The sequence below is a fragment of the Crassostrea angulata genome, chromosome 7 (genome assembly GCF_025612915.1).
Source record: "Crassostrea angulata isolate pt1a10 chromosome 7, ASM2561291v2, whole genome shotgun sequence".
NCBI classification, from domain to species: Eukaryota; Metazoa; Mollusca; class Bivalvia; order Ostreida; family Ostreidae; genus Magallana; species Magallana angulata.
In genome coordinates this window covers 39,860,618-39,885,826 of record NC_069117.1, presented here as the reverse complement: position 1 = coordinate 39,885,826, position 25,209 = coordinate 39,860,618, and the positions used below count along the sequence as shown (strand labels likewise).

General features: G+C 33.3%; 3 protein-coding genes across 5 annotated transcripts in view; 2 read left to right on the top strand and 1 right to left on the bottom strand.

The window, feature by feature from the left end:
• LOC128157341 (sporozoite surface protein 2-like) overlaps positions 1–1,556 on the top strand; it is a 9,822-nt gene extending 8,266 nt beyond the window's left edge. Inside the window, exons 15-18 of the mRNA XM_052819840.1 lie at positions 1–658; positions 791–876; positions 959–1,016; positions 1,390–1,556. The exon at positions 1–658 is cut by the window's left edge and continues 2 nt beyond it. Coding sequence (XP_052675800.1) covers positions 1–658; positions 791–876; positions 959–1,016; positions 1,390–1,418 — 831 coding nt within the window. The 3' untranslated portion in view covers positions 1,419–1,556. The remainder of the gene's footprint in view (positions 659–790; positions 877–958; positions 1,017–1,389) is intronic.
• Positions 1,557–3,040: 1,484 nt separating this feature from the next.
• On the top strand, positions 3,041–9,738 carry LOC128156023 (uncharacterized). Of its 2 annotated transcripts, none has more exons than XM_052817978.1 (7): positions 3,041–3,163; positions 3,380–3,757; positions 6,843–7,193; positions 7,543–7,671; positions 8,493–8,601; positions 9,249–9,479; positions 9,573–9,738. In XM_052817978.1, the coding sequence occupies exons 1-7, from the start codon at positions 3,124–3,126 to the stop codon at positions 9,715–9,717; spliced, it is 1,383 nt and encodes a 460-aa protein (XP_052673938.1). In that variant the 5' UTR covers positions 3,041–3,123; the 3' UTR covers positions 9,718–9,738. The 2 variants fall into 2 exon arrangements, with proteins under 2 accessions (XP_052673938.1, XP_052673937.1); XM_052817977.1 differs by having other exon boundaries at positions 8,478–8,601.
• Positions 9,739–14,744: 5,006 nt separating this feature from the next.
• Positions 14,745–25,193, bottom strand: LOC128155652 (E3 ubiquitin-protein ligase SH3RF3-like). Of its 2 annotated transcripts, XM_052817465.1 has the most exons (14): positions 24,671–25,193; positions 24,078–24,139; positions 23,163–23,277; positions 22,738–22,839; positions 22,495–22,590; positions 22,251–22,300; positions 21,004–21,147; positions 20,287–20,440; positions 20,103–20,173; positions 19,610–19,777; positions 18,413–19,082; positions 18,069–18,184; positions 17,575–17,706; positions 14,745–16,956 (listed from the first exon to the last, which is right to left on the bottom strand). In XM_052817465.1, the coding sequence occupies exons 1-14, from the start codon at positions 24,977–24,979 to the stop codon at positions 16,785–16,787; spliced, it is 2,361 nt and encodes a 786-aa protein (XP_052673425.1). In that variant the 5' UTR covers positions 24,980–25,193; the 3' UTR covers positions 14,745–16,784. The 2 variants fall into 2 exon arrangements, with proteins under 2 accessions (XP_052673425.1, XP_052673426.1); XM_052817466.1 differs by lacking the exon at positions 21,004–21,147.
• Between the last annotated feature and the right edge of the window lie 16 nt (positions 25,194–25,209).

Below are 25,209 nucleotides of genomic sequence, written 5' to 3'. Positions count from 1 at the left end.
GCGGTAAGTCCGACAGATGTTCGTTCAGTCAACAACAACAACCCGACATCACATCTACCTAATCAACCAAATTTCCCAAATCTACCAAACCTGCCGTTTTTAACACGTGGTCAAATACCACCATTTGTCCCTGGTAGTCAACCTGGGCAGTTCTCTCCACTTACTCCGAACGAGCAAACCAATTCCTTACCATCAAACGACCCGAATTCCAGATGGCTTGTTCGGGACTCTTCGGGAACAAGGTTTCCGCCCTTTATGAGACCTGCACCCGAAATAATAAGACCTGGTGGTGCCACCAACATCCCGAACAATCCGAGAGTTCCGGGTTCATCTGGACAGATCGATCCTAATCCTTTTCCAAATGCAGCTGATTTATTCCCGCCAATAACGGAAAATTCCAACTCACTTCCGCCTTTCAGTTTACCAAGAGGTCCATCAAATATAGGTGGCGGATCATCCCCCTTGAGTGGCGTTTCTAACTCCGGAACGGGGATGTCTCTGCCTCCTCTCACTGCATTAGGGGGTCTAAATCCCCGAGCGATGCCCCCGGCACAGGGGCCAGTGCAAGGTAGACCGGGAAACGGAGGAGAACTTCTTATACCAGACATAGCCGAGATTTGCCAGGGTGGCAATTGTAACGGAGCACCACTCGCTCCTGGTCAGTAGCATTAGTTTAAATCTACCTACATGTATAAATATAATTCCAAGCCTTGTTTATTAAAAGTGAAAATGATTGATGCAAAAAAAAAAAATCAGTGGAATTGTGATGCAGGTTATTTGTTTGTTAAAGGTTCTAACGTTGGTCTCAATAACCAAAGGCCTACCGCCCCTCAGACACAGACACAAATGGTTGGAAGAGGAGATAACTGTGGAGAGGTTTGTGCTCTCTCTCTCTCTCTCTCTCTCTCTCTCTCTTCAGTTCTGAGTTATTTAAAATTTCCTTTATTTTTCCTTTTAGATGACATGTTTTGAGAACGAGTTTTGTTTTGATCCAATGACGTCGACCTGCATCGGAGGTATGCATTTTATTCATTCAGTGTTATTTTGTTTCCAATTATAAATAGTTAACTGATTTGTTGCTAAAAGAATTCGCTTTTGTTTTTAGGAAAGGAAATGATACTAGTTTTGAACGATGTAGATAGAATTTCAAAATTTCAAAATGAAACAAAAATATAGTACTTAATTGTTGCATTTAATTAAATTATCCGGTGTGAAAAAATAGTGTACGATAATCTGATTGACAAGTGAACGTTCCATCAAGTTTCTGAATGCTAAATATGACTCAGACTATAGTAGCATGAAACGTTTCTAGATTATAATTATATCTTGATAATAATCAAATAAACTTTTTTTCAAAATTATCAAAATAATTTTGATTTACACTTTCAGTGAACACAGGGGATGCGAGAGCGCCTTGACACCCTTTGTCTGGTTAAAATGGATGAATTTTTACAGGCTGTCTCTGTCTGTTTTGTTTATTTACATATTATATATAATTTGTTTGTTATGTTTTATTGTTCATTTTATTTATTGAATAAATCTTATATATAAAGGTACTTGTATTTATATTCTTAAACGCTTTGAATGAACAAAAATGGATTGAGCATATAATATTTTAAAAATATGTATTGTCACAATACACTTTGATAACTTTTTTTCAGATCGGGGAAAAATGTGCAAGGTTTGGTTGAAAATCTTTAAAAATTGATAGATCTACCATAATTTTAACCTGGTTTCCTACGATATGATAATAGACCCAATGGAATCTTTTAATTAAATGGCCTGGTAGGCAATTTCTAATTCAAAGGTTTACTCATTATTTCATGTAATTCAACATTTACACATTACGAACTACACTTGAAATATTTTGCAAGGTTTCTTTTATCAAAATATTTAATTTACATGAACTACATAGCTTAACGTCTTTTATTAATCGAAATCGTTTTACCTTGTAAAAACAAACCCTTGCAACAAAATTACTCTTTTGGTTATGATCTTTTATTTAGTTCAAAACTAAGCTTGAAACTTTATTCATTTACTTTATGGAGACCATTTTGCATCGAATGGCTTTAATTTAGAGCTTGTGAGATAAAATGATGACATAAATATTTAATATCTATCAAACAAAATATGATATTTTGTGAATATCAATAAAAGAAAATTCTCAGTTGAATTGTTGTAATTGTAATTTTCTTACTTTTTATGATGAAATGATTTATATTATGTCGAAATTTGAGCTTTGAGTACAAAATTGCATCATGCCATAGGAAAAACTATCGTTTTGTCAGTTCTTTTTTTATTATTGTATTTTATCTAACAAAACTTATTTTTACAAAAAGCTTATCCCTTTTAGTTCTTTCATGTTAACTCCAGTCTGCTTGAAGTTATGTGTGATGGAAAGATGGGGATGCCTTCTTTATTTGATCAATTTGAATGATATTCTGGAAATTGGACTGTATCTTTGGTTGCCCCCTCTCCATTCTAATTGACGGTAGACTATGTTCATGAGTCTTAAACTATATATATATATATATATATATATATATATATATATATATATATATATATATATATATATGTGTGTGTGTGTGTATGTATGTATGTATGTATGTATGTATGTATGTATATATATATATATATATATATATATATATATATATATATATATATATATATATATATATATATATATATATATCAGCACAAACATTGCAATAACTCTCAAATTGAGGAGCTCCACCTCTGCCCCGGCCGGGGCGGAGGTGGAGCTCCAAAAAGGTGAATTTCTTTGTACTTTATATATATATATATATATATATATATATATATATATATATATATATATATATATATATATATATATATATATATATATATATATATATATATATATATATAAGACGCCAGTACAGTTGAGAAAATATCAAAAACTATAGTATATAATTTTCTATGATACTCATTCAAATATAAATCTCATGCAAGATCGACAAGCTTTGAAGTAGTTTCATCCTTTTTATGTTTTAACTGATCCGCTTCTTATGCAATATGTTATAGCTAACCTCGAGTTTTTCTCCCGATGATACGTACAATTTCAAGTGATAAGTTGCTAAACATACAGGGAATATGTTTTTATTGCTGACATTATTTGTGATCTATCTCACAGGTGAGATTTAATTTTCGATTTTTTTTAATCCTTTAATACTGTTTTCTGTTTTACTTTCAAATAAAAAGCAAAACGATTTTCTAAACCAAATCAGACGTTTTCTTATAAACATCATTACCTCTATTTGTGAAATGAAAATTAGAAAACAAATTTAAAGTAAAATTCATACATCAAGTTTAGAAGACAAGTATTTACTAAAATTAATTCAAAATACAGGTGTATGCGATGGAGCAGCATGCATTCCTGTTGTTTGCGAGGACAACCCCGTCTTAGCCTGTGGGAAGGGACAACGATTGGTTCACGGCCCCCAAGCCAAAATTATCACCTGTCAGTCAGACGATGAATGTCTCGTGAGCGTCAATATTGACATCATTGCAGGCCATTTTCTCCACTGCTTAAGCAGTAGTTTATGTATCGTCGACTTTGACAGAATCAAGCGTTATATACCCAAGAATATAACCGGAATAAGGATGCAAGGAGATGCTTTGGATGATAATACAATCGGAATAGGTTTAAGGAACTTATCTTGTTCTTTAAGGCATGTGAATACCCTTAGACTAAAGCTGTTGAACTGTTCGTGTCTTCCAGACAAGGGTAAGATAATTTGGCAAAAGCCAAAACGCATCGTTTAATTCATGAATGCATTTAATATCAACATTTTTTGTACAACAGAGATGCCGCGGTAACTGATATATGCATGACATTGTACAGTTTTAAGGTGCATCTACATGTTGATGACGTACACCGACTCGCATGCCAAAAGTAACTATTCTAATTTAAGTTTATTTCACTACAGATGTTCAGATGTCATATTTTTCGTCATATTTTGAAGAAATTTGGATTGAATTGTGCAGAATTTTATTTGCACTTTCGCACATATCATTGAAATAATTTTCAAAAAACCTAATTTAAGATTTGGTACTGAGTATTTCAAACACAACGGTTAAATTTATTTTCAACTCTGTACAGTACTGTGCATTTGTATATTTCCTTATCAGTTTTCAAAGCAAAAATATCTTAGTTTGTAATTGTTAACTTCTCATCTGGTATATTAAGGAGGCTGGGTGGTGAACAAATTAGCCATCAAATCTTCCTTAAAGTTTTAGACATATTTTTTTTTTAGCTATAAACTTTCTTTTAGGAAAGAAAAGGTCCATATAGGTCACCTATTAAATCTGGATTTCTTCCTTTATTCTTATATTAAACTCTCCTTTTAAAAGAGATCAATACAGTCTAAAAATGGACACGACCATCGATCCCTCTTAAAGGCTAGAAAAAAAGGAGGGGTGTCTGATATGAATATGTAATGTATATTATAGCACGTTAACGCTTTGCACAATTTCGTTGATGATGATGCTCTTGAATACCTCTATTCTTTACCTTTTAAAAGGTATAAACACGAGCCTTCATCTCTACATATGCATAGTTTTAAACTTATAGTCATTTCAATATAGCCTGTCGTTGATCATTGTTGAAAAAAATGTTTTGAAACGAGTTAAGAATATTAAAGAAATTACAGCTTATATAAACTCGGTCTTTCAGTAATGCAGAGTTTCACTGAATTGGGGGAAGTTTATGTCGAATAAGATAATCTTATGAGACAGTTCGTATTTCTGACTGACACAAAGTCGATCCGTCAAAGTTGCAGCAAAATATGACCGACCTGTGACTGCAACGAGCAAAGCAACTGCCTCAAAAGTCGGAGAAATAGATGAAAGTGATTGCAGATACACCATTCCATTCGTGATAAGCATACCGTTGTCGTGGGTGCAATTCATCAGAAAATATGAAAGATTATGCCAGATTGATACCGCATGCATATATTGACAGATGACCAAAACGGTTACGAGTACAAACCGCTAAGCAAATGCTAAATATTTTTCCCAAATTCAATATGGAACAATTTGCAAATAATGTTACTGGTGACGAATCACGGGTTCACTAGTTCGAACCAGTAATAAAAATTGGAAATAAAATATTGCTTACTAAACACGGTATTGCATATTCTTCTCTTGTGATGGTAGAGCCGTACAAATTTCGATACCGAAGGACAATATTGTTAATACAGGTCTGTATTACCGAGATGTTATGCTAAACAGACCAAGAAATACATGTATTATCATAAACGACGCTCTGTATCAGGATTTATGCATGTTCGTCTTCTTCATAATAATGACCCATCACATGCATCTAAGATTGTGTAGCAATTTTAGAAAACAGAGAAGGTTAATTACCGTCTTGCCAGACCTACCATACTATCCAGGTTTAGCTCCAAAAGACTTTTTACTTTTTCTAAAACTGGATGAGTTCTTATCTGGTCATCTGGTCGTCGTTACAAGTCCCGACAAGCATCATTCATTCACTCAGCGTACCCTGATGTATTTCAGAAATGGATTCAGAGATTAAAATTATTACATGAAATGTCAAACCGCAAAAAAATGAGATTTCATACATTACACATTACGTATCGAAAAACATTATATATTTATATTATGCCAAATAAGGGAAATGAATTTCGTGTTCATTTATTTAGAAATTTAAATAAATCGGTCTAGAAATGACTCTGGGACTATGCTTTGCGGTTTTCAATGGAATACTAGTAAATACTAAAAAGAAAAACATTGACATACTTTTGGCACCTGAGTTTATCTGTTCACTTATTGAAAAACATTTTGAATATGTAAAAAAAACATGCATATCAGTTTCACTTAAAATAAAATTCAATATACATGTATTTGCAAAAAAAGATTTTTGGTCAAGATTACTTTTCAGGTGATGACCTGCTTATAATTGTAATTTTTTTAAACACTTCATAAGGCTTAAGGTGCCTCACTACACCTTGAAATAGTTTCTCAAAACAGCAGAAAATTACTTGATTATGATAGAAAGCATGATGGATAAGAAGTGTATATGTCAAATAGGCGAAAAAATGTGCAATTTTAGATAAAAAATGGTATTTTCAAAAATTTCATTCAGTAAACATAAACAAAAGCCCCAGATGGATTCCAACTAATGACCTTCACAAGCCTGATACTTAAACCACTGAGCTTTGACGATATACATCTGAATCGATTGATACAAACAGCTTAATAAAACAGTTAAATCGCCATCTTGTGACGTAGTGTTAAGTATAAGTCTCGGTGTAGTGAAGTACCTTAAAGGTATATATGCCGTTTTAAGAGCTGTTTTTGCTATGTTGGAAATACCTGACCCAAACTTTGTAAGTGTGATGATCTGAATACGTAAGGTTGACCAATCATTTGTATTATTTGAATTATCTTATCATTTTATGTCAGGAGGAATGAAAATGTTCTTATGCATAATTATAAATGAATCACGTAAATGTAAACTGCGCATGTTTACAAAATTGAATAGTGAAATACTTTTTTTTTTGACGTTGCATTAGAATTATTCCTTCAAAAAACCGATTGACAACCATTTTAATTATTAACTGATCAGATAATTTTAATGCTGGGGCTTTTACTGAGCGGATCGGTCAAGAAATTTAAATTAATTGGAAATTATATTCAATATTTTTGAAATGAATTGTAAAAATTTCAGAAAGTTTCCAACATAGGCAGATAATCAAACTGAAAAAAGTTTAGGTCTGGTTTCTAACATCATTCCCAAAAACAGCGTTACAAACGGCATATATACCTTTAAATTTCGAACCTTACAGGGTTTTCGTTCTTCGACATTTACAACAAACCAAATATTCGGAATGTAAACAGCGATTTTCTATTGGGCTATAAGCTTCAATCCAAAACAACTGGAACTGACGACTTCAGAATCTGCAGTGTAACGGCGTCAACCGGAATATTCTCCGAAGTAGCTGTCGTACAATCTTTTGTTGGGAAGGAAGACGTAAAGATAAAAAGCAAAGAGGTGGGCTGTGTCTGTCTATCCCACAATACATTTTACACTTACAAGAAAATCGGTAATTCAACAACCGGAACTCTCACTTTAGAGATACCTCCTAGAAATGTGTTGCAAAAAAATAAGGCTTTTCAAATTCTTTTGTGGATCAAGGGTAAGTCTTGAGATAACTTCTTCTATTTGCGTGCAAGAAATTTTTGCAAGGTTAGCGAGACTCTCTGCGTCGCCAATACTTTGCCGCAGCGAATCATTAATTGTCTGGTATATTACTGAGTATTAGAAATTTACATCTTGATCGCAGAAATTAAACGCCGCGAACGACTTTTTCTTTGGTTAATCGCAAAATAATATCACAGCGAATAAAACTTGGTTCCACAGAATATATATTTCCTTTGTTGATTAATTGAAAAGTCTAAATAAAAATTTATGATTAATTTAATCATATCTCATATATTAGATGGATTTATATTTTGTTTGTCCTCAACATTACATTAATTTTACAGTGACAAAAAGCACAATAGTCTCTATGAAATGTAAAGGGAGAAAACGTGAAAGGCTTAAAGGGTCGTCATGCACACCTTTAATTGTTAAATCTTTAACACTGACCACGCCTATACCGGAGACAGACCCGGGTAAGAACTTATTCCCTATTAATTATCATTATGTTTTCATTTTATACTATATCACTTTATACGACGATTCAATTTTTACAACATATATAACAGTATATAATTACAACATATATAACAGTATATAATTACAAAATATATATAACAGTATATAATTACAACATATATAACAGTATATAATAGTATTAGTTTACATATACGAGTATAACAAAAGGCAGACCTGGGGCAATCGAATTAGAACTGGACTTGTAAATCCGCTCCTCCTTGCAGATACTTGTACAGCGTATCGTAGAGGAGCGGATCACAAGACTCATTTCAGTAACACTAGAGCAGGCACATAGCATTGTTTTTAAAAGTGGGGGGGGAGGGGGGGGGGCAGACTCATCCAAAAAATCAAGGAATTTTGAATTTTCCAAAATCTTCAAAATCCTAATTCGGGGGGGGGGGGGGGGGGGGGGGGGGGGGGGCTGGCGTAGTATATCGATAACTTTAATTTCACTCCTGATTTCTTTATTTTCATACCAATTTTTTACATACTCCCAAAAAAGTGGGAGAGGGAGGCCAACTCCATGATAATTCAATTTTTTTTATAGGTAAATTTAAACAAATTAGTTGCTGCGAGAAAAAGCGGGGTGGGGGTGGGGGCAGCCCCCTGCGCCCCCCCCCCCCCTCCCCCCCCCCCCCCCTTGATGCTACGTGCCTGTCACGTATAGCAGTGGTACAAGAATTTATCACAATACATAGTTGGAAACCCACAGATTCTTTTCTTTTTAAAATTGTTTTGCTTTGTTCCTCTCTTTCCATTATAGAGGATTCTTTTGCAGGTTCTCCCATCAACCCGATTACACAAGCGGTCGAGATTTCTGTTGTTGCTGGTGTTGTATTAATTGTAGTGGTTACCTGCAGTATCGCCAGTGCTGTTGTTTACACGAGGTCGGTTTTATTCAGCAATACTTAAAATTTCCAGTGTTTTTGTCTGTGACAGAGTATAGTAAAGTGGTATTCTGTCACAGAAACAGAGACTGTCAGCCGGAAATGGCAATAAGCATGGGGGAGGGGGGTGTAATAGACAGAAAATTCAATGTTATGTGGTTGGATACGTTAATTAGTTATCTCATTCGTGAGACAGGATTTTTTTTTTATTTTCACTCGTGCTTCGAACTTTTGAAAATACGTGTATTTTTAAAAACCCTGACTCGTAATATAACTTCCATATCCAACCACAAAACATTATTTAAAATTTTATTTAAAATTGCTGTCTCACCCCTAACTGTTATAGCTTGAAATTTGCCAAATTGTATAATTATATAGTTTAAAAAAGGGAATTACATGTATAAAAAAGATAATTATACAAATATATATGAAACTGTATTTTATGATGAAGTCAATGAGCATTTGCGCCATCTTATTCGATCCATCATCTTCAAAGTTTATCTATATTCATATTAGAAAACGGGTGAAAATAAATTTTATTTAAATGTTTATGTTCAAAACAATTATTATTGTGAAGATGTGTAAAGTACATGTACTTTTACATATGCGTCAAATTAATAACCGAGATATTCATGTTGGTTGTTTAGACGTTACAAACGGAAGTTGGGGGAACCTCAGTATGACACACTAGGAAGTACGGTCTCATCATCGCATTACACTATCCCCAGTTTGTCTGGAGGGGGACACGAAACACTTCCACGACACACACAAACCACGACCTACACAAACAGCGCATATGGAGGAAACCAGATTGACGAATTGGGAAGGCCCCCCATACTGACTCCAATTCTACCAAGTCAAATCAGGAAATCGCCGGCGTAAGACAATATTGTACTTCTGTAGTGCAGAATAAAGTGATTTTTTTTTTAAGTGAAACAAAAGATTAACTTGCATATGTTCTCTTATTTCAGGATAGCGACCTTGTCTGATAATTCTGCTGGATATTCGCACGCATTTGATCACCTGCCTGGAATCCAAGGTCACCATCAAAGACCCAATTTAAGTGACTCGGGCTCGTCCTCCAAACCAAACTACGTTTCATTTTCAAATATTTAACAATAAATTTCAGAATATGCGTACATTTTCCTGTGTCTTTTGTCAGTGATAAAACAAGAAATTAAATTTTGTTTAATGGCTCAATAATTCCATGTTTCCATAGTAATTCTATGTTCCTGAAATGTTCAATAGCATCACGTGGTTGCTTTTCGTCGCAAGCAAATTAAAATATCAATTACTTGAATTGTATGTACAAATGGTAAATAATTGAAAATAAGAAACTAACTAATATAAGGAGTCGTTTTTTGACTTTTATGGGATTTAGATACAGTCCGTACCAAATGATCGCGTGACCAACCATATTCATTTAAACACTAAAATGCTTTCTTTGGTTTCTTTGCCTTAGCGGGTAATGTAAAAAATTTTCTGCGTAACCCGCATGAATCACCAAAGTATATTAACATCTTTCTTTTAACTAATTAATTTATTGATTAAGAAAAGTAATTAAAATCCACTAGATTACTGTTAATGTACACAGCCAAATTTTGAGTGTGAGGAAACTAGTTGTGAGTTTCTTGATAGTACTAATACCGAGGAAGAAATCCTCTCCGCAGTTAAAAAGTTAAAAAAACAATAAATCTCCGGGTTGTGATCAAGTATTGAATGAACATATTGTATCAACTATTGTTATATTTTTACCTCTATATGTGATGTTTAATATTATTTACGATACAGGAATAGTACCTGATGAATGGTTAATTGGTATAGTTAAACCAGTGTATAAAAATAAAGGTGACCCAACACAACCGGAGAATTACAAACCTATCACTTTGTTAAGCTGTCTTGGAAAACTTTTTACAAGCGTTTTAAGCAGTCGACTTGAAATGTATTCTGATGATTTAAACTTAATTAGTGGTTGTCAGTCTGGATTTAGGAAAGGATATTCTACTCTTGATAACATTATATTATTGCATTTTTTGTCACATACTTTAATGCATTGCAAAAAGAAACTGTTTTGTGCTTTTATTGATTTTAAACAAGCATTTGACACTGTGTGGCGTGAGGGTTTATGGTTTAAAATTCATAAAAGTGGTATAACTGGCAAATGCCTTACATTCTTAAAAAACATGTACAACGGTATCAAGTCAAAAGTAAAATTGAATGATGAAACTTCACCTTTTTTCTTTTGTAACCTTGGCGTACGTCAAGGAGAAAATTGATCACCTTTTCTTTTTTCCATGTATATCAACGATATAGAAAACTTTATGAACGAGAGAAATGTCAATGGGTTAAGTAGTATCACAAATGATTTAGAAGAAGAGTTGATTGCCGGTTTACAGTAAACTTTTTATTTGTTTTATGCTGACGACACTGTCATACTAACAGAGTCGGCTCAAGATTTACAACATGCGCTTGACGAATTTTGTATTGTTAATACTGGAAACTTGCAGTTAATGTGAAAAAAACCAAAGTTATGATATTCTCCAAAGGACCTGCTCCTAAGTGCTCATTTATATACAATAATGATAAATTAGAAGTAGTTAAAGAGTATAACTACCTAGGAATATTATTCTCCCGATCTGGCTCTTTTTGTAAAGCTAAGAAACACTTATGTACTCAATCCCAGAAAGCTATGTATGGTATCATTAGAAAAATAAGATATTTTGACATGTCCTTTGATATTCAATTAGACTTATTTGACAAGGTTGTTTTACCAGTTTTACTATACTCTTGTGAAATATGGGGTTACGAAAATATTGATGTTATCGAGCGTGTACATTTAAGGTTTCTTAAACACATACTTAACTTAAAAGTAGTACCCCCAGTTTTATGGTTTATGGGGAGACAGGTCGTTTTCCATTATATATAACAATTTATACGAGAATGATTGGATTTTGGGCAAAGATGATGTTATGCCAGGAGAATAAGTTATGTAAAACTATGTATATGTATCTTTACAATTGTTACATTAGAGGTGAAATCAATAATAAGTGGCTAGTTTGTATAAAAAACATTCTTGATAGCTGTGGCTTATCCTTTGTATGGCACCAGCAAAATCCTGTTAGCGTAAAATGGTTAGAAAATATTGTCAAACAAAATCTTAAAGATCAATTTGTCCAAAAATGGAATAGTGAATTAGATAGTTCGTCAAAAGGTGCTATATATCGTATTTTTAAATGTAATTTTTGTTGTGAAGACTATTTATTAATACTTTCACGAAAATTAAGAAACTTGTTTGTTAAATATAGAACTACAAACCATAACCTCCCTATAGAAATTGGTAGGTGGAACAATATTCCACGTGAAGACCGCAAATGCGGCTTATGTGAAGCCAATCAAATTGGCGATGAATTTCATTATGTTTTAGAATGTAGTGCACTGTCACCTGTAAGAAAAAAATTGTATAGTAATTATTATCTTAAAAACCCAAACATCTTAAAATTTAGAATACTTATGTCATCTTCAAATCATGTAATACTTATGAAAATTTGTACTTTAATTAGAAAAATATTTGATTTGGTCGGTCATCCTACGTAACAACTATAACAAATTCATTGTTTACTTTATTCTGTTTCTTTTTGTAAATCCTGCTTTTCTTATACTTTTGTATATAATTCTTCTGCACCTCATGTAACATTATATAAATAGTGCCTGTTTGGGAGGGTAACAGTTGAAATTGACACCCCGAGAAAACCATTGTCAACCGACGCGAAGCGGAGGTTGACAATGGTTTTCGAGGGGTGTCAATTTCAACTGTTATCCTCCCAAACAGGCACTATTTATTTTGTTATACTGAATGTCTTTTTTAAAATTTTTAAGAAAATTTTACTGCTTTTATATAGGAATAACGTGAATTCTACAGCGAACCGTACGCGCATAATTTTCGCGCATGTAACATTTTTTAATGTTACCCGTTGCCAAGTGCGTTGCTAACGCTGAGGGTAATAGTAAATATTATTTACTGCGTCTTAACCAGTCAGATTTCAGTATTTAACATGAAAGTATAAGAATATATGTTATGAGTGAAATAAATGAACTTGAACTGAGTCTTACATCATCATGATTATTCCATGCAGTCCGTGATGGTTCTTAGGTCGATCGCTGTAGGTTTTAACCAATCGATAAACAGGGCTTGTCAATTTTAGCCCTGTCAGTTTCATCAGATGTAGATTTCGACAAATCGATAAACAGGGCGTGTAGATTTCAGTCTGGCTGTTTCTATAGAGCTGTGAATTTTAATTCTACTAGTATAAGTTTCCGTAAGAAATAGAGGGAATAATACCTATAGTAGATGTAAATATGTCTCAATAAAAGTCAAACATTGATTCCTTATTCCTAAAACATTTTCAGTCATGAAAAGGATCAACGATGTAAACAAAATAATCAAACGATTATATAGATAAAAATATCCCATTTAAAAGTCATGCGAATTCTTTTCGCTCACCAAGGCTCATATGAAATTTTATTCACTGAATAACAACAAGAGACCTACAGGCCTTGACAGTCACCGGAGTATCACAGAACGTAGAGGAACCATTCAGGGAGTCTCATATTTCCATTTTTAGAGTCTAAATTTACCTAAAGTCTTCGTAAAAAGGGACCTGCAGGCCTTTAAATGGTCAATCTTTTATAACATTCACAGCTTCATTTATTATGCAAAGAAACAAAATCCATATAGTATTCACTGATGGCCATATTTGTCACCCCCCCCCCCCAAAAAAATAATAATAAAAAGCCTCAACCCCTGCCATGATCAAGGTATTTAGTATTTCCCAAAATATATGGGAGTAGAGAAGATTTTCAAAGATTTCACCAATTTCACAATATGGCAACATATATATATATATATATATATATATATATATATATATATATATATATATATATATATATATATATATATATATATATATATATATATATACACCCCCCCCCTTCCCCGGGATCAATCCGTGACCGAGAGATGGTAAATTTCGGAATCTTACGGAAGGTAGAGGGCTTCATGGGTATCATAATTATGCATTTCGTTTTCCTCAAATAGACATGGGGGTAGCGTAGACAATTTTATAAGATTTAGTACATTTTCTCTACATGGCCATATTGGCCCCGCTTAGGACCTGAACCCCTTACTATTGAATAATAAATTCACAGTTAAGGAAGAGGGCTTTATTGACTTATATTTACATCTGCTAAGTATTATTTCCTCTATTTCTTACGGAAACATATAGTTAAATCATAGCTCAATAGAAACAGTCAGACTGAAATCTACACGCCCCGTTTATGGATTGGTCGAAATCTACAACGGCTGAAACTGACAAGATACTGACGGGAATAGAATGGACACGCCCTGTTTATTGATTGGTCGAAGTCACCAACAACTTAAGAAAAATCACGGACTGCACAAAATAATCATGATGATGTCAGACTCAGTCTCACAGCAGACGATTTGGCTGTTTCTTTTAGCTAACGTATTTATGTACATTAACAGTAATTTAGTGAATTTTACAAACTTTTCATAATCAATTTATTTATTAGTTAAAAGAAAGATGTTAATATAAATAATAAAATGCTTTCTTTGATGATTCATGCGGGTTATGAAGGTAGCTATCATTGCAGAAAAAAATTACATAACCCGCTAACGCGGGTTATGTATTTTTCTGCAATGTCGCTACCTTCATATCCCGAATGAATCCCCAAAGAAAGCATTTTATTGTTTAAATAACCATACATTTAGTTTTTCCCACATGTTTGGGAGTAAAGAAGAAAAGTTTTGAAAATTTTGCCTTTTTTGCATTTGAGCCCTGTTCTTGAGGCTCCCTACGTGGTAAGGTCATAAATTCACAATTTTAAACCAGAAATGGTAACAATTGGTCTCATGGTTTTCAAGAAGTTTAAAATGTAGAATTATTAATGAACAACACATGAAGCCCAGTTGTAAAAGATCACCTGAGTGATTCAAGTGACCTAAAAATCATACTCCAGCATAAATCATTTGATTATACATGCATGTACTTAAACCTACTGATCCAAAATCAAGACTGACGGAAAAAAAACTCTAGAAAGAAAAACAACAGTTTGATAAAATATCAATTGAAATTCAAACCATTTTATTGAATCTCTTTGTGACATTTGTCATTTCTGGATGGGAAAAGAGGGCATACCAAAGCAGTATGCTGTGATTCTGCTGGAATGTTCATCTCTTGTTTTACACAAAACAATGCATAGAAAATAAACATGATAATCATTTTAAAATAAAAATGCATAGACATCCACTACATGTATTATTAAAAATGTGTCTTGGAGAACAATTGTACAGTAAACTCAAGCTCTGGTAAAATCGTCTTTCTATAAATACCTCACAGCACTAGCAATGAAAATGTAGTAAACAAATGTCAACAATCACAACTATATATTCATAAAAAAAATATCACTGATTTGAGTATATCTTGATACCTCCATTTACTATACAACAAGAATTAAAAACAAAATACATACACAAGTAATTTGTGTTTTGGATTTCAAGGCTAGACTAAACACCTAATGAATAAAGTAATGTAGCATGCATAAATTTTCCAATTCAAACTCAATCAGTTAAGCACACAACAAGCTTACAAAATTTGTTCAGAGGTTCTCCAACCTCTTTCTAAAGTATAAAAGCAGGTGAATTTGGTCAAAATAGCACTGTATTTGTGCTACAGTCATATAGTTACTCAATTATGGTCTTAAAGGCAATAAGACTTCTGTCATATGAGCAAGGTGTGTGTCGTGGCTGTGTTTTAAATATTAACGGTGTTTAATTACTTAATTAGTACAATACATTAGGACTGAAAAATACATGTCACTTCCAGTCAACAGATGACTTTCCATTCATAAAGACATTTATGCTGTGAAATATTCATGCCACGTTTAAATTGACATTCTTGTATTAAGTAAACAAAAAGAATCCTAAACATACAACATAAACCTATTTTGTGTGAATTTATGGTACAAGAAGGGTCTCACAAAGAATAATTTGAACACTTGAATGTGCTTGTGAAGTTTCCAAATGCCCAGTGTTAATCAACTGTTAAACATTAAATGCAAATTAGTTGTCATTTTCATAACATGTCCATTTATACATGTACACTTAAATGTAACAAGAACCGAGAAATCATTAAAGGTTTTGAAAATGAACTAATGATAAAAATATTTTTATCCATGAAAAATGAAAAAAAAAAATCATATATTGCATCATAATATCCCCAAGTTAAAATGCACAAAAAATTGGCAGTCACAACCAAGGAAAAAAAAAGACTCTAATGTATATATAAAATAGCATCATTAACGATAGAATAATGACAACAATGGGTTTACCTGACTTGAAATGAAAAAAAAAAAATTAAACTTGCATTTGACAATGCTTCCCACTACAAACATTTCTGGCCATTTCTGAACTTGCAGAGATGAATGTCATGGAAGTCTTACAGATTTTATTCTCAGAAAATGTATAAATCAAAGTCAGTATAAATTTTCAAAATATCACAAATTGTCAGAATATGTCTCTTTTTTTCATTGATAAACCAAGAAAAGAAAGAATGTTTGTAAATTTGTAAAGGTATGTAAAATGTAATGATTAAAATCCTAGTTTTGTTTTCATTTCAAATATCGTATAAACAACGTATATACATGTATTGAAATAAGATATCATTTTATGTAATCTATTGTCAATGCACATGTATTTACATGTACATGGGTAAATGGCTAAATTTACTTCATGTATTTGTAACAAATAAATCTCCTTAAGTTTCCCTACAATAATTTATGAACCTCCTGTCAACCTAAGATGAATATTTTTATCAATGGTCGAAGAACTGAATAAAGACATCTATCACAGTAATCTCTTGTTAGTTAGTCTTCTCTATTGCTCCATGTTAAGTCAAAGTTTCTGGAATACATTAAGACTAAGTCTTGTTATCATCTGTCAAACTCCTCTAATGAACCACTCCAAATACTTTAATGAACCACTCAATCCCCCAATGAACCACTAAATCCTCCTAAGAACCACTTAATCCTCCAATGAACCACTCAAGCCTTTATTGAACCACTCAATCCTCCTCTGAACCACTCAAAATCTTCCAATGAACCACTCAATCTAATTTTTCCACAAAGCTTCCTGGAAATAGACCCGTCTTTCCACTCCTCTGCAGCGTGCCCTTGAACCAGCCATCCTCTCGCTTTCTGGTCACATACACAATGTCTCCTACACTCAGGTCAAGTTCGATCACATGTTGAGCAGGGTATGGCTCTTTACACCTGTATCTAAGACATAAAGTAGAACAGTAACAATAAGCAATGTTACAATGATAAAGCAATGTTAAGCTGAAATTGTTTGCATTGTAGAATGGTATGAAGAAAATGGTTTATATAGACTATATAAACTTTATATAAACCTACCGCACAACTAAAAACAATGAAAATATTTTTTGTTGTTGCAAAAATAACCACCACACAAATGCTCTATAATATCATAAAATATTCACTTAAAAATCTCCAAATTTACAGTCAAGGACATACTGTAAACGTATTACATTTGGCTGTGTGTTCTATTTAGCGTTTTTAGGTGGTAAAGGGCGTCCGCTAAATCAAGTACATCACCAAATGTAAAATATTAAAGTATATAAATAGGTACATTCAGGAATGCGCTAAATCAAATCCACGCCAACTTGTTGAAAAATCATATTCCGCCGAATATCGTACAAGCTAAATATAATATGTTTACAGTAATAGCAAAACAAAGCTTCTGAAAATGTGTGTCAAGCATTTTTCTATTCCTAAATATATATGTATAAAAAGTAAAACATGAGCCATTGTCCTTTTTGATATGAAGGATCGGATGAACATTATAAAGGACAGTAGTATTTAAACACTACATCTTACTTTTCTCTGTGAGGTACTTTGTGTTTACTGTGCTTTGATCCATGGGATGGATACATAGAAGAATCAAATGACCCTGTCTTTACATGCTGACCCTCAACTGAATTCACCACTTCTGAAGGGTAGGATCCTGACCTATAAAAAAAGTTCAAATACAATTTCAATACACTTCAGATAAATGCATGCAATTCATAATACAATGAACCATTTTGATTAACAGAGAAAATTATTACAGAGTACAGAAAAATATAAATCCTATTTCCTTTTTGGTCTATATAACCAAGAATATACAGTTAGCATGTACATGTATATAAACAGAACATTTTTTTTTGTGTCTGTCAAAAGGTTATTCTTTGCAATACATCCTATGAACCTTTTCATTTGACTGCTCCAAAACACTGGTCCCCAAATGATTTCATGACAATAGTTCCAAAAAAAATTTCAAGTTTTGGATTAATTAATGAATGACTTTTCACTGTTATAATAGTACAAAGTACCTTGTGTGTGATATCTTATCAGCCCCTTCATTATCTGGAGAAGACTTAGATTTCTTGATCTTCCCAGATGTCAATCGTTTCACAAGACTCATCTTTTCTTTTTCCCTTTTCTCTTTCTGTAGAATAAAAAAAAACCTTATACACGTACATGTATATATCTAATTTTATAAATTTTATGCTCAGATTTTTTTCTTTCTTGGATAAAAACGAAAGAAACATGTGACATATGATAATACCATTAATTTTATAATACATGGCCACAGCTTTATACAGGTAATCATATCAACAGTTTTAATTGTTGTAAATGTGTTATAACAATGTCAAACTTTCAGTAATTAACGTACCTTGTTTGGTTGTGAGGATTCTCCAGAGGCTCCCACTGCGTCTGGTAATTGTGCATTGGGGACCACTGACACGGGAGCACTGACAGCTCCCATAACTGGCCCGGATTTACCTATCACTGAATTAGGAGGTCCTACGACAGTATTAGATGACAAAGTCTGCATTTCAGAGGAAGAACTCCTCAGAGGACTGGCTTTTGATCCTTTTACATGGATGGGTTTATGAACATTTCCCGACTGTGTTGAAGGAAGATGCTCTGAAGCATGGGGTGAGGATGATTTTGGGGTAATCAAGCTTCTATCTGAATTTGATTCTGCCCCTTGTGAAGCAATAGAGGAAGGAGGAAGATGGGATCTATGAGAGGAGGAAGACTGGACTGAAGATGCTTGTGATCCTGGTGATACACTGGATGATGAGGAGGATGGCACAGATTTGAAGGCAGTAGACAACTCTTGTTTGGATGATGGGAATCCTTCAAGACGAGAAGTATGAGCATGCTGTTTTGTATGGACATTGTTATCTGGTCTTACAGAGCCTACGGATTCTTGTCTGGATGAAGCTGATTTTTCCTGTCTAGAAGAAGATTTTGAAGATGAAGATGCTGAGGTGGATGATGCTGATTTGGCACGGACATTTTGGACACTGTTAGGAACATTTCCTGCAGAGGGAGATCTGCAATATTCATAAAATAGATTGTATTTTAAATACTAGTATACCATATATGTATGAAATATCACTTTAATACAGCTGACTTAAGAAGATGTATGCAAAATTCATTATTTATTTATGCAAATCCAAAAACTGAGGCTGAATGTCAGTGAATTGTTGAGTAAGTATCAAGTCAAATACATGATTACATAACATGTATAATAACAAATAATTCTTTTTCTTGAATGCTTACATTAAAATATTTTAATATTTTTCTCACATTTTTTGCATGTAGCTATATATAAATCCCTTGGATATCCTCTTAAAAATAAATACATATATATATATTACATTCCCATAATCAAAAACCCATGACCAATCTTGCATACACTGCACATACTGTAGGCTAACTAAGTGATCTTGCTACAAATAATTCATAGTCCACACAAAGATGTGATAAAAAGAATCCCTCTTGACCCACTGAATTAAAATCATATATCTCATCCCTTAAAAAGAGAGGGTATCATAATATCTCTGACTGACTGACTGACCTGACTGGCTGTACGTAATTTCCAGGGAATACTCCGCATTTGCCAGTCTTGAGACATCGGCCTTTGAGCCATCCGTCCTGACACGCCTCTGCCACACTGTAGTAGTCTCCCTTCTTTAGTTCCACTTCATCCTCTTTCTGTGGTTTGTAGTTATACAGAGCTACAAATCTACAAAATAACCATTTACTTTCAACTTTTAAACATCTACATGTTATAATATTCATTTACAATGTAACAAACTTCTGATTGTACAGCTTTTGTGATTGTGTTGGGAATTTTCTTAGCTTTCAAATTTAATCCAAAGAGCACCAAAGTTTAGTGCATTGCTGTGCAATCAATAAACCAACAAACCTTTGATATTTGTTAGCCTTTTGTAACATTTTATACTTTTATAACAAATTATAACATAATTTTTAAACAAAGACAACATATCAAATTCATGATACTTTTCCTCAATGAAGAAGACTCTTGATGCATTATTTTTTTAACTTACATTTTTGTTTTAGAGTTTCCTGGACCAGGATTGTCTTGCAGAGAAGTTGCTCCTCTACTGCTACTGGGTGTCTGTAAATAACATTTACATGTACATTGATCTTTTTACTTCAACAGTATATAGTAATCAAAATGATTCAGTTTATCCATTATTGTAATACATAGAGTAAATCCCTTGAACTTACTGGTGCTGTGTCTCTGCTACTCCCGCTTGCATGGTCAGTGGAATTGCGCGGCCTGTCTGAGCCTGTTCTTGGGACTGGGGGTGGTGATCTCGATTGTCTCACTGCAGATGATGGGGGGATCACTAAATTCCCTTTGCTGCTCAATTCTAGAGATCTGGAGGAAATAGAGGTGAGAATTGCATTTGTATATCACCATTTGGTAAAATTTCAGAATCTTATAGAATATTTACAGTTATGAACAATGAATATATCTGCAAAAGTATATTGAGAAATTTTACATATTACAAACAAAATGCAAAGAAGGAGGACATATGGACATGCAGTTATCATGCAATACATTCATTACTTTTATTGAACTACAAGAAGCCCTACTCCTTATGCATGTAAATGATTCATTTGTGTGTCAACTTTTTCTACAGATTTAAATACTATCATGTGCTGTTATGTGCATCTGCTAATATCTCTGAAAGTAATACATGTACAAACTTTAAAGATTCACCTACAGTGTAAATAACTATAAGACAAATTATTCTATACTGGCTGAGATATCTCAGAAAAGCAGTCCTACTATCATTTAAAGAAAGCAGGGACGATTGATGCGCTAAATGGCAAGAGTCACACCTGACGTAGTTTAATGCATTTTGGATTTCTTTGAAAGATATCAACTAGCAAAGCTGCCATTCTAGTAGCGTTGCACTGTAAAATTCCAATCATTACCTGCGGTTATGTTGATTAACATGAGTAGCTGTTTCCTGCATTGCAGTAAACGAATGCCGCTTCTGTTGAGGGAGCTGACCCGCAAGAGAGGCGGGGCTTAGAAACTGGGCATGAGAGAGTGACGCTTGGTCACCACCCCCTAAACTGTAAGAGAGGGTACACAACAACAGGGTGATTATATATAATTTACATAGGAGAAGCATGTACAGTTGTATATATGATACATAGCAAAACAGTGTTAAGAAATTATACGTACAACATTATTATACAGAAAGAATACAAACAAACCAAACAAAGATAAGGTAATGACAGAGACAAAATCCAGCTCTAAGTCCGATTCCAAACCCACTGAAAATTTGAAATGCCACAGGCCTGTTAATTTTTAGACTAGTGTCTCAAAAATTCAAATCTTATCAGTTTGTGTTGTGTTGTCATTAATAAATTGAAGGAAAAAAATTCTCATCATGGTTCTCAATGCTTAAAAGCTGTATGATTTTAAAAAAGATTTGATGCATGGAAAGTTTCATCCTTAGATAATTAAAAATTCAATTACGGTTAGCAGGATTACGTCAATTTCACTCAAATAACAAAAGTAACTAATATATTTTATGGTATTTTGTATCAATAAAAAGTCTCATGCTGATAGCTATATAATCATTATCAACACCAATATTAATACAACAGAGTTCCCATACAATAAACATTCATATTAACATGTGCATAAACAGGAAATAGAAATGTGCTTCATGCATGTATATATTTGAATGTGGTACACTATCGTAGGTTTTGCAGAAGGGTTTCAAATTTGCTTGGCTTTTAGCAATTAATCACTTGAAATCCTACTATATGTAAATTTATTTTATCAAAAATAAATGAGCTTATGGATATCTATTAACTACAATTATATTTTGTATAACTCCATAGTCTGAGGTGATAAAGGGAGGTAAACCAAATCTTTGAGATTATACACGCAGGCTCCCTGAATTCATATGCCTTACAATAAAAAAGTTTGATGTTTGACAAAAGATTGATAAAAATTCTAATATTTCCATTTGCCCGTTTGCTGTATTCTTCAATTTTTTTTTTTGCAAAAAGAAAAGGTTTGGATAATAAGATGAAAGCAAAAATACATGTATTGCATTGGTATATTGATATTTCCACAGCAAATATTCAGGCTAATGAAAGCTTTAAAGAAAGAGTTTATTATTTGTTGTAATCATAAATCTATGCATAATACATGTAAATACCTGTTTGTAGAAGCTTTAGAGTTGATCAAAGTTTTTGCAGCATCATTCAACTGTTTATAGAGAGAGAAAGAATATTTTTCACAAATATTCATATGTAATTTTAAAAGCCTTCACAAATTATTTAATTCACAAATTCACAAGGGCTTCACTTTTTCTTAAAAAATCCCCCCCCCCCCCCTCATGGTTCTACTTTTCCAAAAATAAATTTAATGTGTATCAAATTCAGAGAATAACAACAACAAACCTCTACAAAAGAAATGGGAAAGATTCCAATTTTCTCTCCCTTTTTTCCTTCAATCCAGTTGCTGTCTACTCTTTTTATCACAGTTAATATTTCATCCTATAAAAAAAAATGTGTTGATTAACTACAATGAATCAAATACTGGTAAATATGATTTCTCTAGTACATAGTGTACACACATGTACATATGTTTATGAGATTGGTTGTAAACATTCAAATACAGAAAAGCTCTACTAATAATGTTACCTTTTTAAAACACAAGCAATCCTTCTTATCATTTTCATCCTCCACATCAAAGTCATACAAGCCCCTGCACTGTGGTATGGTAACAGGTAAAGGAACCAGCACCTTGAAATTATAATCCAAATCAGTAAACATATATAAAATCTGAATATCAAACGCTTAATCATTATCCAATTCATTTCAATTGGTTAAATTATATTTTCAAACGTCAAATATATGTAGTTTCAATTTTACAGATGACCCTTAATTTAAATAATCTAGATGCATAGCTGCACTAGTTGTATATTTCTCACATAATAAAGTTTCTGTAAATTTTTCTATAAGTACAGAATATATATATTTTTGCAGTAAATGCACCATTAACTTCTCTTGCAATATGAAAATTAAAGACTTTTCAGTTGTTGTTGCACTGTACACTTTATCCATACCTGGACATAAGATGCAGGGAAGAAGCCTTGTCGGCTGTTTAACTCCCCTTGATACCAATTCTCATCCACCTGCCTTTTAAGTAATATTAAGTCTCCTTTTTTGAATGTCAGGTCACTGAAAATAGAACAGAATTTATATAAAATAAATCATTGAAGTTGCATTCAAAGGGCAAGGCAATATCTCTTTTCATTTAGTACTATTCAGTCTTCTGTACTAGAAGTAACATCTTTTGTAAAAATAGCTTTTTAGTTTTTTTAGTAGGGAATAATCCAACTGTATTATCATAGGGACTCCCCAGGGTTGTCTCCAAGACCCGGGGGGTGGGGAATTCCCCTGCCTATAATTCCCTAATTACCCAGCTATTATTGCATTTCAAATGCAATGTAGCTATTAGCAAGACCCCCTGATCCCCCTTCTACTTTTTCATTTCTTCCTTCTATTTCAATTTTTAGAGACAACCCTGTATAAGGGACATAGAGCCTTAAACGTTTCACTATGCAAAGGTAATGGAAATACAGGCAATTATTGTGTCAGCATTAATTTCCTCTTAGTAACCACTGTTCCGCCAAGTATCCATGGGGGACTACTACGATTTCATACTTTGAACTTAGTACATGTACATGTAACAGACTTAATTTCAATGCCAAATATTCATTTATGCATCAATTTGGACTGGGTTTTCAGTGTTGAGTTAAGTGCAAAATTTTCTAGCGATTCCAGTGGATGTAAATATATATATATTTCTCTCATCTCAAATATTGCCATAATAAAAGCCTGAACATGAGCTTATTTTTTAGGGAGTGAATGAGCAGTCCGTCCTGATGTCTCAATTACATCTCTTTCTCATTAACAATATAAACTCCCTATGAAAGCAGATATGGTCTATGTTTTCAATTACAAAGAAAAAAAATTACCTTTGCTCCGAAGCATCATAATTGAACAAAGCTCTGGCAGATGGAGGGTTTAAGGTGGAACTCTGCCAAAAAATAGCAAAATTATGAGAAAATAAATTATCACTGTATAATATTTAAATATTTTTTTTGCATTTAATTGAACTAAACCATTTTGTTCATTTCATATATAAATATTATATACATCAAATTGCATTTGGTAGCAGATTCACATATCATATTACAGATACATCATTAAAAAATATTGTAGATTATACATATTATGCATTCAAGATAGTGAATTTGCATCTCCTAAAAATTGTTATTGTCAAACACTTTTGCCCTCAAAGAGCAACATCCAAGGTTCTTTTCTCTGACAGTAGCCTGACAGTGCTAGGGGTGGATCATGGCACCAAGGATGTAAGAAGATGGGAAAAATAATTATAAAAGATTTGATATGCCACAGTGATCATGCGCCCCAGAAAGTCTAGTCAGATGCTCTACCACTTGACCTATCTGTTGCCAGGGACTGGGACTAAATCTGTTTGATCATCATATGAATACTGTCTTGCAATCATTTATAACATACACTACAGTTACATGACATCACACTTCACCTGTTTTGAAAAAAGGCTTTCATTGAAACCATGCTCGCCGTGTCTTGCGGGTGATCTAGTACGCTCTGAATTTTTAGTTTTCAATCCTTCTAAGAGCCTTATGAGCAAAATGTTTGATGGCAACTCTTCCACTGGTATTTCTACAAGAGTTCTGCATTCAGGACAACGGAGTTCACGTTTGGTGCCGTATATTTCGTCCAAACAACGTCTACAAAAAGTGTGTTGGCAAGGAAGGACTTTGCTCGTGTGGTCTAACCGATCAAGACACACAGAACACTCAAGAAGCTCATTCAACGATTGCTCATCCATTCTCTCTCAACGGACATTGCTAGAAATGTACCCTACGATATCACATTGAGATATTATATGTTGTTGCTTCAGAAATTTAAAAGGACAAGCTATACAACGTATAAGTAAGTTATGGGCATGTTGATGAGCACTTTACAACACTTATGTACATTGTTCCACGATTTGTATCACAGAATAACTCATCCTCCATTTTTGGTAAAAACCGGAAGTTGTTGCGCGTTGTTATTAAA